General features: G+C 50.5%; 1 protein-coding gene across 4 annotated transcripts in view; it reads right to left on the reverse strand.

Annotated features, from left to right (window-relative positions):
* Positions 1-85: 85 nt before the first annotated feature.
* Positions 86-16,360, reverse strand: part of NUDT3 (nudix hydrolase 3) — a 30,841-nt gene continuing 14,566 nt past the window's right edge. For 3 of the 4 annotated variants that reach the window (XM_066982810.1, XM_048071055.2, XM_048071054.2), the window contains exons 3-5: positions 10,032-10,076; positions 9,167-9,251; positions 5,795-8,256 (exon numbers count right to left, since the gene is read on the reverse strand). In XM_066982810.1, the coding sequence (XP_066838911.1) occupies positions 8,087-8,256; positions 9,167-9,251; positions 10,032-10,076 (300 nt within the window). In that variant the 3' untranslated portion in view covers positions 5,795-8,086. Of the gene's footprint in view, positions 5,206-5,794; positions 8,257-9,166; positions 9,252-10,031; positions 10,077-16,360 lie in introns of those variants that run through there. The other variant, XR_010826537.1, reaches the window with a different exon arrangement.

Raw genomic sequence — 16,360 nt, forward strand, 5'->3', positions numbered from 1 at the left:
CGGTGATGCCCCGCTGCCCAACCCCAAACCCACCACGTTACCGCGGAGGTTAACGACGCCGCGACGAAGAGAGACCAGGCAGCAGTGCGAAATACCGGCGTGTTTATTGGGTGGCACTAGGTTACAGCCTGCGCTCCTGTCAAACTCCCTCCGTTTGTTCGATTAACTTTTGTTTTTTTTTTTTTCCTTTTTCTTCTCAGGACAGCAACGGGCTCCCCTCGGCCGCGGCTCAGAGGACGGCGGCTGCAGGAGGGACGGAGCCGAGCTCTCGGGTGCGCCCGGCCGAGATGGGCGCCGTCGGCACAGCTGCACGGGGACCACGGCGGCTTCCATCGGCTCAAATCAGGCTCAAAACGCACCGAGCTTCACTTCAGAAGCGGGACAGGGGTTGTAACGATGCCACAGCTGAACGAGGAGTGGAAAGAGAGCCCTCCGCTCGCTCTGGAGGCACCACGGGTCAAAATGCTGCAGGTTTGTGCTGAGCTCGGCAGCCAAGACCGAGCCAGAGCTGCGTTATTCGTGGGCTCGAACCACAATGGGACCCTCAGAGAGAACCAGACGAGTTTTTTGCTAATGAACTTCACTCGGGACAAGTGTGTCCTAAGTAAGAGCAACGCCAAGTCGGTAAGAAAGAGGAAAACCATCAGCTGAAGTGCCGGGTTTCCACAGTGCCCTTGCAGTTGTAAAGTGGTTTTTTTTTTTTGCAAACCATTTTAACTTACAAAACCATTAACTTTACCAGACTGGAAACACAACGCACAGGAGTGAGAAACAAAAAGTCTGCGGGCAGAAAAACAAAACAAGTGATGGGATCTCAGTTAGGTGAGGAATGAGAAGTCCACGAGTTATGCTCAGGCTCGCTGGCACCCGCCCCGTGCTGTCCGTACGGCGCTGTGCCCCCGATCTCCGTCCCGTCCCCAGGCTCCCAGCAGGTCAGGGATGCGGCTCCCTCACCCCGGGGTACCGCCGGGACGTGGTGGTGCACAGCTCGTGGGGAGACCGAGCAGGAAACGCGGGGTGATGGCTCCAAAAACCACAACCCGGGGCGCAGAAGGAGGTCAGCGAGCGCGCTTGGGCCTCCCGAGCTTCACTGCTGAGGCAACCCCGGAGCCGATTTCTCGGGCGTAACTTCGAAATTCTCACTTTCCCAACAACAAAGCGAAACGAAACAGAAAGGAAGAAAAAGCGCTGCCAGCTAGCACCAAAAAGAGATTGTATAAATCCCCTCAAATACGTCTTCAGTCCAGTTAAGTGCTCCTTTCCACCCATCTACACCTCTCGTTAATTACGTACAGACGTCAGGACGAACTAGCGACAAAACCCCACACGTGGCCACACGCCGCCTTCCCCCACTGCGGCCCCAGCTGGGTTCAGGTTCATTGCAGCACCGAGAAAAGGGAGCAGCGCGCGCGCAGACGTCTGTATGTACACATTACACACGTCGCAGCGTGAGCCCGGGGTGAGCACAGCAGGAGCGGGGCCGCCGTGTCCCGAAGGCCCGGTGTAACCACTAGATGATGCCATCCTATTGAGCAGGGAGAACAGGGCCAGGAGAGAAAAGCCATTTAGCGGCAGGACCACGGCAGCTGGCGGATGATCGAAGTTTTTAGATAACTGCTGTAAGGCAGGAGTCCCTCAAACCTTCTCCTTTCCGAGCCCACCCAGGTGTGACCGTGTAAGGTGCCAGCGAGCACCCTGAACCCCGGGACCGCGCCGGCACGGTGAACACCTCCAGACGTGCTGTGCAGTAAGGATCCGGCCAGGAAACCCGCACGCCGTTCTAGAATAACACCCCAAAAATCCCAAACCAACAACGTTCAACCCCCCCACCGATCCCATTTCTGCACGTTGCCCTCCCCTGCGAGGCGCGGGGTGTCGGCCAGCACGCCGAAAGCCGCCGCACGGGGAGCGAACCCCGCGGGTCCCTGCTGCAGGGAGAGCAGCCCCAGCAACCCGACTGGCTCCGGCGATCCCCTTGTTTTTAGGACAGCCAGCTCGGCGCGGAGATGGGGAAGCAGTTGTGCCTCCCGCCGTGCCTGGCAGCTCCCGCAGCAGCCGAGTTCGGAGCCGTGCCCGGTCACAGCGACCAGGCACCCGCGGCAACCTCGCCCGGTGGCGTAAGTCTGGATAAAAGAGACCAGAGCCGTGTCACCCCCGCCTCCGCTGAGCACCCCCGCCAGCCGCAGCTTGCCCACCAGGTCAGTATCCAAACCCTCCTTCCACGAGCTCCCGGATCACCCTCACCTCCTGCGATGCGCTGCACGGGTACAAACACCGCGCTGGCTGAAAAACCCTGAAACGCACCTGGGTAAAGTAAAACGGTTTTGGGAAACGATCGGTTCAAGCTGTTACAACGGGGGGAAAAACACTCGATCAGTGCGGCACCAAATGTTTTTGCTCTTCTGAAGCAACCGGCGTGTTGCGAAACGGGGAACCAATTTTCTGCGGGGAAAACTCGAGGCAGGAGCCCAAAGCGCCTGCTACAACCGGGGAGGAAACTGAGGATTCCTGACATTCCCTGCCCACATTTTCAGCCACCGAATACTTTGTGTCTGCACAAGGGAAAAAGCAACACTCCAGCAGATTCCGATCCCTTTTAATTCTTTACAGAGCTTGCTTTAAGGCGCGTTCAAGACCACACGGAGCCGAACTGCCGTCAACAGAAGCCCGGCTGTGCGGCGCGCGCAACGTCCAGCTGCCTCGCGTGAAGCTGCTGGGGGTGTTTTTGGTGTTTTAAAGGCAGCTCCTTTCCCTCTCCAGCCCCCAAAGCAGGGCTCTTACCTTCCCCTACAGCACGCGAGCGCAGGCCGGCGATGCCCCGGCACCACGACTCCTGCTCCCTCGCTCCCGGCACCGCTCGGCGTTTCCACCCTGCAGCCCACGCTGCTGAGCTGGGGTCAAATCAGTTTAAGAAGGAACCGTGGCCGTGGCCCCCCCGAGCGGAAGAACAAGGGAACAGATCCCAAAGGGTGCGTTTAAAAGAGCAAAAAGGCAGCGCAAACATACGCCCGCCTGTCCTGTGCCGTGGCTCTACGGCAAAGCGAGTTGTGAGGTTTTAGCTGAGAGTTGCGAGGTTTTAGCAGCTTTTAAATGACTCCTTGCAAAGCACCCCTCCCCTAAAGCCCACCCTGTCCCCTTCCGATAGGTTTTAATTACTGGTTCGTGGAGTTCACCAGTAACACCAACCTACTTCAGCTCTGTTTCAAAGCATCACGTGAAAAGCAGGCAGTTCCTCGTCCCGACTTCTGATTTATCTCCTTACGGGTAACTCAGCTGCCTCACACTGACCAAGCAACCTAATCCCGACACCCTGCCTTCGACAGATTCATCTCAAGGCATTTTGGCTGTAAAATCACACCCAGAAGTTAAACGTCTGAAATCACGAGCGAGCGGCACTTGCCCTACCTGATGCTCGTGGCAGAGCAACTGGTGAGGAAGTCTGCTGCCACGTCCCGCGTTAGTCGCCACCGCGTCAGTCCTAAGGAGCATCTAAAATTCAAAGCATTGCGAATTGGGGAAAATTACCGATTTTTTAGAGGAAAGCAGCCTGGGCTTGCTGCGCCCCGGCACCGCAGCTCTGGTAGGAAGCAGAAACACCGCGGGGCCAAAGGAGGCGCGAGCCTCCCCCGGGGGCTTTACGGCACCGCGTTGCTCCATCTCCACCAAACCATTGTCTGAAATCGCCCAGCCCGTCTTCGTGAAGAAACCAAAGGACATCTTTGTGAAGTGACCGGTACTTTAACAGCGCTGAGTGCCGGTTTCAGGAACAGCGGAGGAACACCCTTGTTTAACTCTTTTTGGGGCACCTCCGAGGAGGATCTGCTACCCCCGAGCCCGGCGGCGCCTCGCTCCCCGGTTTTGTCGCCGTTGCCTCGAGCCTCTCGTAGCCAGTCGTGAACGTCAGCACGTGCAGCTGCGCAGCACACCTCCTGAACGCCATGGAAAAGCATCACCAAGTAGAAAATAGCGTTATGTTAACTGAAAAAAAAAGCTTTTTCCTTTTCCAACATACCTCCTGCTGAGGCTTTCCAAAGGCAAGTCCAATTTGAAACCCAAAAACCACCTTAAAGTAACAACAAGGGCGGCACAGTCCGTCTGCTGCCACCCCATTTCCAATCTGACGTTAACCAGCGCGCAGAAATCCCTGCTCCACCACACCAAAAACGTATTTGAAAGATCTCCTAGAGCTGGACACGTGGTTTCAGCTCCACTCCACTGAATTACGCTCGGTACTTCCCCAGAGGGACGTCCACCTGCCTCTCGAGTTTTAACCCTCAGCTAAAATCAGCCGGGAGGTGGGGACCTGGCAAAGAGCTGCCGGAAGAAATCAAGCAGCGCTCGCTGCAGGTGTTATTCGCCCGGGGGTGTCGTCCTTTTTCTCCTGCTCCTGTGTTGGAGTCAACCAAAGAGAACCAACGCCAGCAGAGCAGCTATCCAGCATCGGTTTCAACCACCAGCTAATGTTTTACTGCTGCAGCAGTGATCCAGGCTCGCCTGTCAAACGCGTCCAAGGACGGAGATCCAGGTTTCTGTTTGCATTTTGAGGTTTAAAAGATAATCACGCTAAGCAGTGGCGTCTAAGTGCCAAATGCACTTCCCTTCTCCATTAAGGTCTCAAATACGTTTAAAAATCCAGATGGCAGGATGCAAGTCCCCTGTGCTTGGATTTAATCTCGACAATACCAGAGGAAACGAATCAATGTTGAAGGGTGGGGACGGCCCCGAGAGCTTCTCTGCCCCAAGCAGCACGCCTCCCTCTGCCCCCTGCTTTACCACCCACCTGGCAACCTGAGGTTACCCTTCAGTGCACAGAGAAATCCAGTATCGAGTGTTTCAGGAGCCAGTAACCTTCTCCACGTGCCAAAGGCAGTGTCCTCGCACGTGCGTGGACACAGGTACAGCACAAGGAGCAGCAAGGGAAAAAGGAATCTTCTTTGTGACTTTACCCCCCGAGAAGCTGCAGAGGACACTGGAGGCTTCGTTTCCATTTTGGCACACCGGGGGCCTGAGATAATTAACGGAAGCCACTCTGAGCTGGAGCCTGTGCACCACGAGGAGGGCTGGCACTGACCTCACAACTGAGCTCAGAAAACTAAAGACGAGCACACGCGACGTGCAGCGGCAGGGAGACTCGCTGAGCTGGCTGCAGACTTGCAGGACGTCGGACGGAAGCATCGGCGTTCCTCTGCTCCGGTTAGACACCACCTAGGAACACGCCAGGACCGAGTGGGATCGATGCTATGCTGAAAGCCAAAGAATATTATTCACGAGCAGGAGCTGGGACACACCGTAACGCTCGGTGCAAGGGGTAAGTCCAGCCACTACTCGCCTCGAGGGAAGAACTCCCCCAGCTCCACCACCAGCACCAGCTCGAGCACTGCTGGAAGCCCGAGCCCGACCCCGCAGCTTTCGCACTGTTGGCTTTTTTAGCAGGCACCCACGAACTCTGTGGGGTTTCAGCAAGCAGCACCAGCCTCTGTTGCAGAACCAGAGCCCTTCCGTCACCAACACAGGCAGTTTGTTTGTCGGTCCCAAACCAAATCAGCACGGTTTGGGTAAAATCGCCCTAGCGTGCAGCGCTATCGGTTGCTACAGAAGAACCTCAGATGCTGAGGAAGACAGGAATTGGGGTGCCGCAGGCAGATTTAGGTGGAACAGGACTACGGCCCGTTCTGAACTCCACATCTATTGAACAAGAATTATTCCTACCCCAGGAGCTATTTCCAGTTCAGAAGGCATAACCTCAGTCACTCGATGTTACTGTGTTAACAGCATCAATTCATGCCACATTAGAACACTTTCTTGGCACAATTTATTTTTCCGACCCAAACAAATAAGCCATTAGCAAGTCATTAACAATATTCTACCCTAAATTGTCAGTTTAACAGCCCTGTAAAAACATTTTTTTTTTTTTTAGTTTAAAAACAAAAAAAGTGTGCATGCTATTGATATTAAAACTGCAGTTACTCTTTCAGGACTACCAGCTGTTTTGTCGCAAAGCGTTTCCAACATCCTAATCTGTACAGAAAAAGACAAAAACTCAATCGAAGGCAGCAAATGGCTGTGTTAGGTACCACGCGCGGCTCGGTGACAGCGGACTGTTTGAATTTCTCGTACACTTCCAGCTACGATATATTCAAGCCCTTTTGAGAGTTTGGTTCAGACCGATCAGCACAGAGTAAGGAAGCATTGTACATTCGTCTCTAAGTTGAAGTGAACTGAACTGGGGTAATTTAGGCTCGATTCCAGATGCTCCGTCTCAAGCTACTTCTTGAATAATGCCTCTCGGCTTTTTCTTATGCATGGTTTTTCATGTTAGCGATCACTGGCACTGCTTTTGGCCTGGCTACTCCACGCCGATGAAAGCAGGGAGAACAAGAACAGGAACAGAATAGGATCTTAAAATGAACAGCTTCTTGCCAAACCAGCAAGGATACCATTCCCCCTCGTCCCAGGCTCCATGGATATTTCTATCAGATTTTCATATGTTAAGCGCTTCTTGGGAAGAGAGAAAAACTCTGGAACAGTGAGTATTTATTAGAATATTTTTTTGTTAAATAAAGAAGGAAAAAAAAAAAAGAGTACTGCAGATTTAATTTCACATCTTGGCTATGCTCTGACAAAGGAGAAGTTACTGAGTCCAGCAACTACTTCTTGTCCCAAGCCAGGGATTAATTAATGCCCCTCCCAAAACTTGTACCTGTCCCAACCCACCCCCCAGCCCCCACCCTTCCCATTTTATTTCTCAACTAGACAACACTGTTGGCAAATCAAGACAGCATGAAACTTACATCAATAAAAACAGAACAAAACGAAAGTGAAGTGTGCCAATGCATCAGGGGAACTATCCTATTGAACGGTGTACTTCTCCGACTAGCAATTCTGCTCGGGAGTCAGCTGTACCTGTCACGGAGGGGGAGTTTAAACATTCTGAGCACGCTCCACGGCGCAACTGTAAGTGCTGCAGAACCACAGGACGAGAGACCGAACACCTGAATTTTTTCCCCCCAGGACTCCTTTTTCAGGAATACACATGGTTATCCAGCCAAGGGTTCGTGCAGTAACACTCAGCGAGCACAATCCGATGCTTTAGCACAAGTTACGATATCCAGTTCGGCACGGTATAAGGCATGTGGACAAGAAGAGACATCAGCAGAACGCAGCAGGATCAGCAGAACAGCATTGGTGATCGACGCTCCAGTTTGTCAGACTTCGAGCCCGCTCTGAATCCCCGATTCCTACCACAGACAATTAAATTCATTTTCTGTCGCAGCGTTTCTGAGGCTACGTATTTTTGGCCGAGTGTTAAAAGACCAACTCCTTTTGTTTCATTCTGATGTAAAAAGCAGAAACATCGGCGGAAGCTGTAGGAGAAGCAACTGAGCAGCGGGGATGTCTGCAGGTGATCAAAACTCTGCCCTCAACTTCAAGTGTCACTGCACTAAATCGGGGGATACTGAATGAGGAGTAAACTGGCCCAGCCAATAGCACTGTCACAGAACGTGTATTTAAAAAAAAAAAAAAAACAGAACAAAAGGCAAACAGATTAATTATGAACCTTTCTTTTCAGAAGCAGACCAGGATTAAAAAAAATTCCCGCAAAATTAAAACGTTAGATTCTCCACCTAAAAAAAAGTTTATACATATGCGCTGAAAGTGACCACCACGCAGGTCTGAACAGCACCTTACAGTACAGACTAAGACTTAAAGAGCTGATCTCACATTGGAAGTCTTTTAATTAAAAAAAAAAGTGGCTATGGCTGGGATGACACGAACGGGACACTTCAGAACACAAGGCAGAGGCAAAATTGGCAGCCTCGCTCACCAGGCCATGGAAGCGGTGTAACGGGAAAGGGGCACTTCATGCACAAAATGTATTTTACAAAATACATATCCAAAAAGCAAAAAAGCCAACAAAAAAAAAAATCCCACCTTGCACTAAATTGCAGCACTCTTAACACTTGCTCTGCCACAGACTGCTGCCCATGCCTTGTTTGGTAGAGGAGGCATGTGAAAAAGGGGAGGGGGGAGGGAAATCCACGTTTCAGTCTGGTTTTCAAAATCTCTCTCCTAGGGACGTCTTCAGTCATCTGATGTCAGACACAGAGCTCTCAGAGTACGTCGTGGTCATGACTGGAGTGCCGTTGTTTGCCAAACAACCTTGCCTCAAGGTTTCAAAATACGAGGCCTGCACCGGTTTATGATACTGCAGAACTTTTATGGCATCTTCTATCTTAAACCATTCCCTTTTCCTTCCTGCGGGTAGAAAGAAAAATCAGTAGATGCAACAAAACTTATTTTCTCTACGCCGATTAGCTTTCGATCACTGTCACACACACTAGCGCTGCAAGAATCGTTTCAGTCTGCAACAAAGCATCAGTTCAAAAGGCACTAGGAAATTCTCTCTCAGTATTCTGTGATCTCGAGGGCCGCCCACTCCAAGCACCGCATCAAAGGCTCCTTTATCCCCGTGACAGGTATCTGTTTGGAGCAGTACATCCACTACCCCATCAGACTGGTGACAATTAGGAAATTAGACATTTCCTAATTTACTAAAAAAATGTTTTTTTTTCCCACTTCTGCCATTCCTGTTCAAGCCAGATACTCGTTTTAGGACAACCCGTGACAACACGCACCAACCACCGCCCAATTTCCAACAATTCCCACGTGGCTTCACTATCAGCGGGCAGCGCTCCTTTCTTACTCTGTCAGTAAAACCATTTCTGAACTCAGCCCCAGGAAAGTAAAGTTACAGGTGCTGCAGTGCTACTGACAAACCCTGCGTGGAACAATAGGTTCGTTTTCATTTAGGAATCTGATTTAAATGCAAAGATTTCAAAAAGAGAACAGGGAACGGTTGATCCACACTGCCCACATGCATTTTCTTCTAGCTTCAGACAGGACAGCTCTTCATGCTCTTTGCCTAGGATCTTACAGCGCAAGAATTAAACCCAGAACTGCTGTAGCGGCAGCTGTACAGCTGCAATGACTTCTCCCGGGCCACAGACCGAAGGCAGCGATTTGACCACAGCTTTTTTCCCCAAGCAACCAAAGGACTGCAGCTTTTCTCGACCACTCTTACAAGGACTCCGGCTCCCCGAAGGACGCCGCGCTGGCGTTTCGTCTGCGTCGAACCAGTTGATGCTAGCAAGCACGAAGGACTTACCAATATTGACAGAGTCCTCCCAGTCTTCCAATACTTCTGTGACAATAAGTACGTAAACATATGTCCTGTGTTTCCTGTCCCGATTCTGCAAGGCAAAGGGGACAGGATAATGACAAGGCTACCAAAAGGGAAAAGGTGACGGCACACGGGGCACAGCGACTACAGGTTGTGCTGCCTACTGCAGCTGTGACGCTGCCACGCCTGAAGAGGGGTTTCCCTCACAGTACAGTTAGTTCTTAGCTACTAAAAATGGTGCATTTTAAAGGACTGGTTTAAAACATTCATAGAGTCGCAGCCGAAAAGTCTAGCTCCTAATCTGCAAGACAGTACTTGGTAGATGGGTATGGTTATGAATCAGTTCCTCAGCTGGAAAAAAAGCACAGGGAATATTTTTATCTGTTTTACACAACTGAAATAGCGAGATATCACCACCGTGAAGAGTGCTCAAAGTGCCCGGTGCCCCTTGAGGACGCACCTCCCCAGCACTCACGTGTTACTGCACTCCTAACAGCACACACACCTCTCCAAATTGCAGAGGCCAGCTTGGTAACCGGCTACTGCAGGTGCTAAAAAGCTGAGGGCCACTGCTCTCCACCTGATGGGTGGCTCTTTTTGGCAGCAAGGAAGGTATGAAGGCACTGGAAATACTCGCTGGTGCACTGGATTACCACTAGCAACTCCAAATGAAACTGCAGATGATCGATGCCACTGAAAAGATGAGCATGTTTTTATTTAAACAAGGTGCTTTAAGCTTTTCTTCAAATCAGTTACCTAGCTTAGTTCACAACGAGCTGGGCAGTGCCTTGTCCTCCAAGAGGATTTCATACATTAAAACTTTACAACCCCGTCCGCGTCTGAAACTTACCTCAAAAATTCCCACTAATCTTCCTAACGTCCCTTTCACTCCAGCCTACGGAGAGTTCAAAGAGAGAAAAGAAAGGCTTTAGCGACAGCTCAGTACAGATCTCCTCATTTGTTGTGCAGGAGCAGTTCCTTCAGGACAGGAAGCGAACGCTGTAATTCAGTTAATCTGAGAACAACATGGTCACAGGAGAAATGACAAACGTATCGTGAGCTCTAACCACGCAGGCTTTCACAGGACTTCTCTTTTTTTGTATTCGAACCATTTTGGATTCGGTCTGGAGGAGAAAAAAGGGTTTTTTTTGTTTATTTCTTACAAGATAGTAACATAACCTGAACGACCTCCACAACCTCCTCTAAGGTTAGTCTAAGCGTGGATAAAGTTTGCTGTTTCGCAGTTCTACCCATGTAAAATTACAGCTTAAGAAAATAACTTCAGAGCACTTATAAGACATCCCCTTACACTACCAAAGCAACGTGACAGCTTCGAGGATTTTCAGGGGTGTCCTCCGTCCACATCAGCAAACTAAAGCAAGCATAAAACACTTGCAAAGCTGTAACGTGACCTCCCTAACAGGAACAGGACTCGTTTTGATACTCCGCAAAACGCAGCTACCCATTGAAGGAAGGCTTTTGAATCAAACACGGAGACAAATCAGGACGAGATCTAAGCAGCAGCTGTGTCTCCTATGTGAGTACTGCCGAGTATCTTCCCTCTTCATCTGATTTGCTGCCACTTTTTAGACATCCACGCGCTGCTGTGGCTCGGTCCCTGTCCTTAAGTGCTGCTTCACTCCTCTGCGCCCTGGCGCCTGCCTCATGCATGAATGCAGAACGCCAGCCCACTCGCCTGCCCCCAGACCCCTCCTTTTTTTTCCAATAATTTACATTCCCTTCTTTTTACGGCTGTAAATGGTTGGAAGTCGAGTGCTCCAGAGAAGATGACATTTCGCTCCATGACTTACTTGGTCTGAAACAACGCACACAACCTGGCACACAACCCAGCCACGTCTGGAAGGTAAATCCACTGCCATCTTTGGCAGCTGGAACGCATCCTGAGCAGCTCGGGAAAACAGTGCTCCTGCAGCTTGGGTGTACAGACCTGAGCATGTCAGGCTATTTTTTCTCTTTAAAAAAGGCATTTGGGTGAGGGGAGCTACACCCTTGATACAAATCCTCTGTCCTAAGCAGCCAAGATACTGCTTTCTGCTTGTTCAGCTACTAAGCAGCTGCTGCACAGTCACATGCTTTTGGAAAGGGAGACCTTTTATTAATTAAAGGCTAGGTAGGCTCCTGTTAAATAAGCACGGATAGCAAAACTACGCCGCCGGAGCGCACATCGCTCTCGCTGCTAACAATAGCTGGGGGCAGAGCCGCCCCAGGAGAGGAAAGGGCTTTGGAGCTCCCGCTGCTACCAGCACCCACAGAACCCCAATCCTCTCTGCGAGGCGCTCCCTGACCTCCGCTTCCAGGAAGCAGCTTTTCAGCCGAACCTTTTCTGGTGTTTTTTGGATGCAAAACGTGTCGTCTCACCGGCGCTCCTGACGTCCTGTTCAGCCCATAGGTGGGCCACTGCCTGTTAACCACCGGGCTATTTCTGGAGTCAAAGAGCAATTCCATGAAGGTCAACGCACGCGTGTGTGCGCGCACCAGCGCGGCTGGGGCAGATAACAGGTTCTGACCTTTGCAGACGAGCGATTTTACCTCATCTGCAGAGCCGCCGCTGCTAACCTGGACTGATCTCTCACAGAAGTGAACTGGACAGCAAATGCTGCAAAAGAATTTCATTCAAAGAACAAAACTCGTTAAGCAATCTCAAATGCTGGCTTTAAAAAAAGAAAAAAAGATAAGCAGTCCTATCAGCCAGCTAGCAATAACAAAGAGGAAAGCAAGGCTTCCACCTTCCCAAGATACATACATATATATATTAAAAAGTGAAGCGTAATCAGCTATTTTAGGTAAATAATGGTCTTATGCCAGTTTTCTCTACTTGTTCCTGAAGGTTATTGAATTACTGCTCTCCTTCCTCACCTGTAGAGGCACTGAACCAAAAGCCAGCGATGTTGGGATGGTTTAGCAAACTCTCCTACGTGACTAGAAACAAATTTATCTCCAGGCAACTACCCAGCCTGGAAACGAAGCAGGAGTACTGCACGACCAGCATCCCAAGCAGCTTATTCCCAGCTCTAAAAGCGTGCTGGAACTAATACAGGCAGGAAGAGCCCTTCCTCGCATGCTGGTTAAGCTGAGAGGTGAGCAAAATAATGCTGTCTGCAAACCAAGATCCTCCTTCTCCATTCTGCCTAGCTGTATTCGCCCAAAAAGGCACGCACGGTGATTCCAAGACGAACGTGCTGTAGGAAAAATCACACCGAATTATTATAATAACTCAAAGAAGTGCCAAGGTTTCCTTCATACAGGAATTTGCCACACGCAGTAGCAAGCGGCAGCATAAATGGATTGCTTCCAACCAGCTTCAGGTTGGCCATGACAGAAGCGAGAAACACCAAAGCCTAAAGGCTGCAAAGCACGTCAACCATTAGATCCTCCAGTCCCACGACTCTAGAACCCGATTTTACTGGTATCGTGAGTTTTCTAAACCTATAGGACGCCTCCAACCTGGGCTGAGTTATACACCGGTGCTTAATCCGCACACAAAAAAGCCAGCCTCCATACAATCGTGGCTTTGTTTAAGGGGACAAGAGAACACGAAGCAGAACTCAGTCCCCCACTAGTTTCTAACGAAGTTGCCTAAGATACCGGAGTTAAATATCTGTGCCTGTTATCACCAAAGCCAGCCAGCTAACGACCAGCACAACTGCTCTTGGAGCACGCTCCCAATCTGTCGCTTCTCCACGGGCCACCCCTCAGCACCTTCCCTTGCTGCAGGACAAGGAGCATTTTCTTGGAAAGTTGGATGTACAGTCACGGGCTCATCCAGGACTGGAGCCGGATCTAAGTCTTAATTTGCTCCAGATGACTCTGGAATTTCTCCTCGGTAGTAACCTCACTGGGAATCCTCTGCCCTGACGGGCCACACCAGTGCCTGGCAGAAGCAGCACAATTTATTTGGGCACTCGTTCCCCCACCAAGCATTGGAAGTAGCGCGCACGGAGCCTGTGGTGCCATCCTCAGGATCCGCGCACGTCCTCAGAGGGGCAGGAAAGCACCAGCAGGAAGCGTTCGACCCGGAGGTGTAAGAAAACAGCGAATAAATCGAGCGACAGCATCCCCGGCAAGAGGCACGCTCCTAAAAGGAGACAGAGCTCACAAAGGCAGCTTCATATTCCCTGCTCCGAGCACAGAGCGGACCCGAATCAGCTTCCACTCCTAATGTAGTCCGAACTGGAAGGAGAGGCAGGCTTAGCAAGAGCGTGCGAGTGTCAGCAACACCCAGCTGCCCCAAAACAGCGCCCGACTTCAAACCGCTGCTGCACGCCCCGAGGGGAGGGCTGGGCATTCAGGACAAGGAACAAAAATCTAGAGGAAATGAAGCTTTACTAGTTCTGCTGCTCGTGGAACAACTTGTTTTAATAAAGAAAAATGACTGAAGACATCCAAGAACAGCAGGTTCAGGTTTCAAAGCTGAAAATAAGTTCGGGTCAGATGCAAAAAGCAGCCTGCAGCAACACCATCTGTTCCTAGGGACAGCTTTTATTTCCTTCCATCTGAGCTAAGGAAAATGTGGGTTGGAATTTCAGCTATTTTACTTTGCTCTATTAGGCTCAAAGCCTGCATCTACTACAGACTACTGCCAGGCAAGAGGACTGTGGTAAAACACCCAAATCTTCGCTCTAACACTTGCAGCACCGAAGGCAGTAAATCACACCCAGAAGGACTGCTAGCTTAGACAAGTCCCGAAGACACCAATTACACAGCAGCTAGGCAAAATTTCTTCCTCGTGCCTCAGAGAGGGTTCTACTTACTCACCTACCCCTTTCCTGCAGTACAACCAATACGGACCTTCGCGCTGACGAAGTATCCTAACAGACCGAAGAGCTTCCCAACGTTACTGCTCGTTTTTCTGAGGTCTGAGCACGCGAGGCGGCGGGCGGGAGCGAACTTGGTCTATCCGCACTGAACACTCCTAAATCTACGGAGAGTTTAAAGCAATCACCTCAGTCATTCACTCACAGCCCCCGATGTGGTATTTCCAAAAAAATAAGAGATACGGGGCTTCCTATTTTTCCTTCTTCCCTAGCACTGAAAGATGTCGTTATTCATACCCCACATCACACCCAAAACACGTGAAACGGAACAGATTATTTATAAAACACGTTTAAGAGGAAAACTACTGTCTAGCGACCAGATCAAAGCGCTGGCACGATGGACTATTTCTGATACAGGCATCAATTGCCTGTTTGATCACAGCTGAAGCACAACTTACCCGGCTTTTGGTTCCCATGAAGAAAGCATGACTAACACGCCCGTAGTTTTATAGAACTTGACATTTGCTAAGTATTTAAAGGTCAGGATGTGAAAGATGCTAGAAGTGCAAAATTAAATGCCTTTGGGTTTAACAGATGAATGTGGAGGCTTTCTTCAAAGTCGCTCCATAATAAGTTTAATTTAAGGCATCTATTTCTAAAACATGTTCCTCGCCAGTCTCTCACACCCATAAAAAACCCTTACTCCCAACGTGAGATTAATTTTGGGGAGAGAACGCAACAGCAAAAAAATCCAAGAACGAAGACAAATACACTACCTTGGTACTAACCATTGTTTTAAAAGGCCACATCACTTTTCTAGAAGGGGAACCTTACAACATACCTGGCCTTTGCAGCCGTGTAAGACTGACTACCTCTATTTTTCAACAATTTGTCAGAACTAAGCAGTTTTACTGCAAAATCTCTGCTCTCATTCAGCGCCAGTGTGCTCGCCTACTGCCACTTTGCCTAGAAAGAACGCTCAAGACCTCAGTCACTTCGCATTTCATGCGGACAGTGGCGAGCGTGACAAGTGTCGGTACCTGTCTGCTTTAATACAGCTGCTGGTACAGATTAATGTAGATGAGGACTGCCTCAAACTAGGACAAGGACTAACAAACCGGGACAAAGGGATCGCAGGCTTCGCTCAGAATTAACGTTGCATTTTCAGCTCAGCAACACCAAAATTCTGCAAACCAAGAGGAGGGAAAAAGTCAGACTCCTTTAGGTGACGATCGCTCCAGCAACCACACGTTTAAGCTCAAACACATACACGGTGGAATTAAAAGAGGGAACGCAGAAGTTAACATGCTTCGTTTGGGGGAAGCGTGTTTTAAACAAGAAAATGCATACCACGCAGAAAGAATGAATTGAGAAAAACCAGCCTATTGTCATCTTCAAAGACCACAAGCAACTGAAAGGGTAAGGAGTCCTTCCAGCTCCTCCAACTGGCTCTTATTAAAATGGGAAAGGCACACCAAAGGCAGCGAAAGAAAGTCTGCAAACTTCTTCCACAGCTTTGGTCAGCACAAGAGCCACCTCCTTTTAGGATAAAAGTTCCTGTGTGTTCACAGGCACGGGGCACACGGGATTTTCTCTCTCCCAACGCAAGCAGCAGAGCCCATCTGCTCAGCTGAGCTGGGGCCTCCTTGTGAGCGCCAGACGTACCCGTCCCGGGAGAGGAGCTCAGAGCTCAAACCTACAGGGAAAGCAGCCTCCGCTGCAACCTCCCCGAAAAAGCCTACCTTCACGTGAAAGGACGAAGGAGGATTAACAGCCTAATTCACACCAGCGAGCTCCAGCTAGCACGCCCACCAGTCGCCCAGCAAGCAGCCTCCTGAAAACGCCGCCCTGCCAAATCAAGAGCGCGAGCTGGGAAACTGGGTGCACGAGTCCTTTACAGCAGCACAGCTGCGGCAGAGCAGACGTCCCCCCTCCTGCACGCACATTCCCCAGCAACATTTTGCAGTAAACAGCTCGCCGAGCCGAAGGCGGTTGAGACACATTCTGATCCGGTGGACGCAGCACGAGCGGCGTCCCCGAACACGAACGTGCTTGAGGAAGGCCGTGCACAAATAAAAGCTGGCCCCCGTTTTCCACCTGTGTCAGCTAGTCTCACGATCGTCAGCTGCAGGAGAGCTCGGGGCGATTTTATACACGACGGGCTGCTCTTCCGCAGGCCGCTTGTCGGGAAGCTGTTACCGTAACAGGTTTTGATAGCTCTGTTTTTTCTCCCACCCCGCGCTCGCATCGAACGCGGCGCGGCGAGGGGCTCCCGCGGTCCCGCCGCCCTCAGAGCTGCTTGCTGTTTGCCGAGCGGCATTGGAGCAGCGAGGTGCTTTCGCTGGGAATGACTCAACCCTGCCAGGCTGCCACAGTTTGAATTACATTCTCATTCGGCACCAGT

Source organism: Anser cygnoides, chromosome 25 (genome assembly GCF_040182565.1).
Source record: "Anser cygnoides isolate HZ-2024a breed goose chromosome 25, Taihu_goose_T2T_genome, whole genome shotgun sequence".
Taxonomy (NCBI): domain Eukaryota; kingdom Metazoa; phylum Chordata; class Aves; order Anseriformes; family Anatidae; genus Anser; species Anser cygnoides.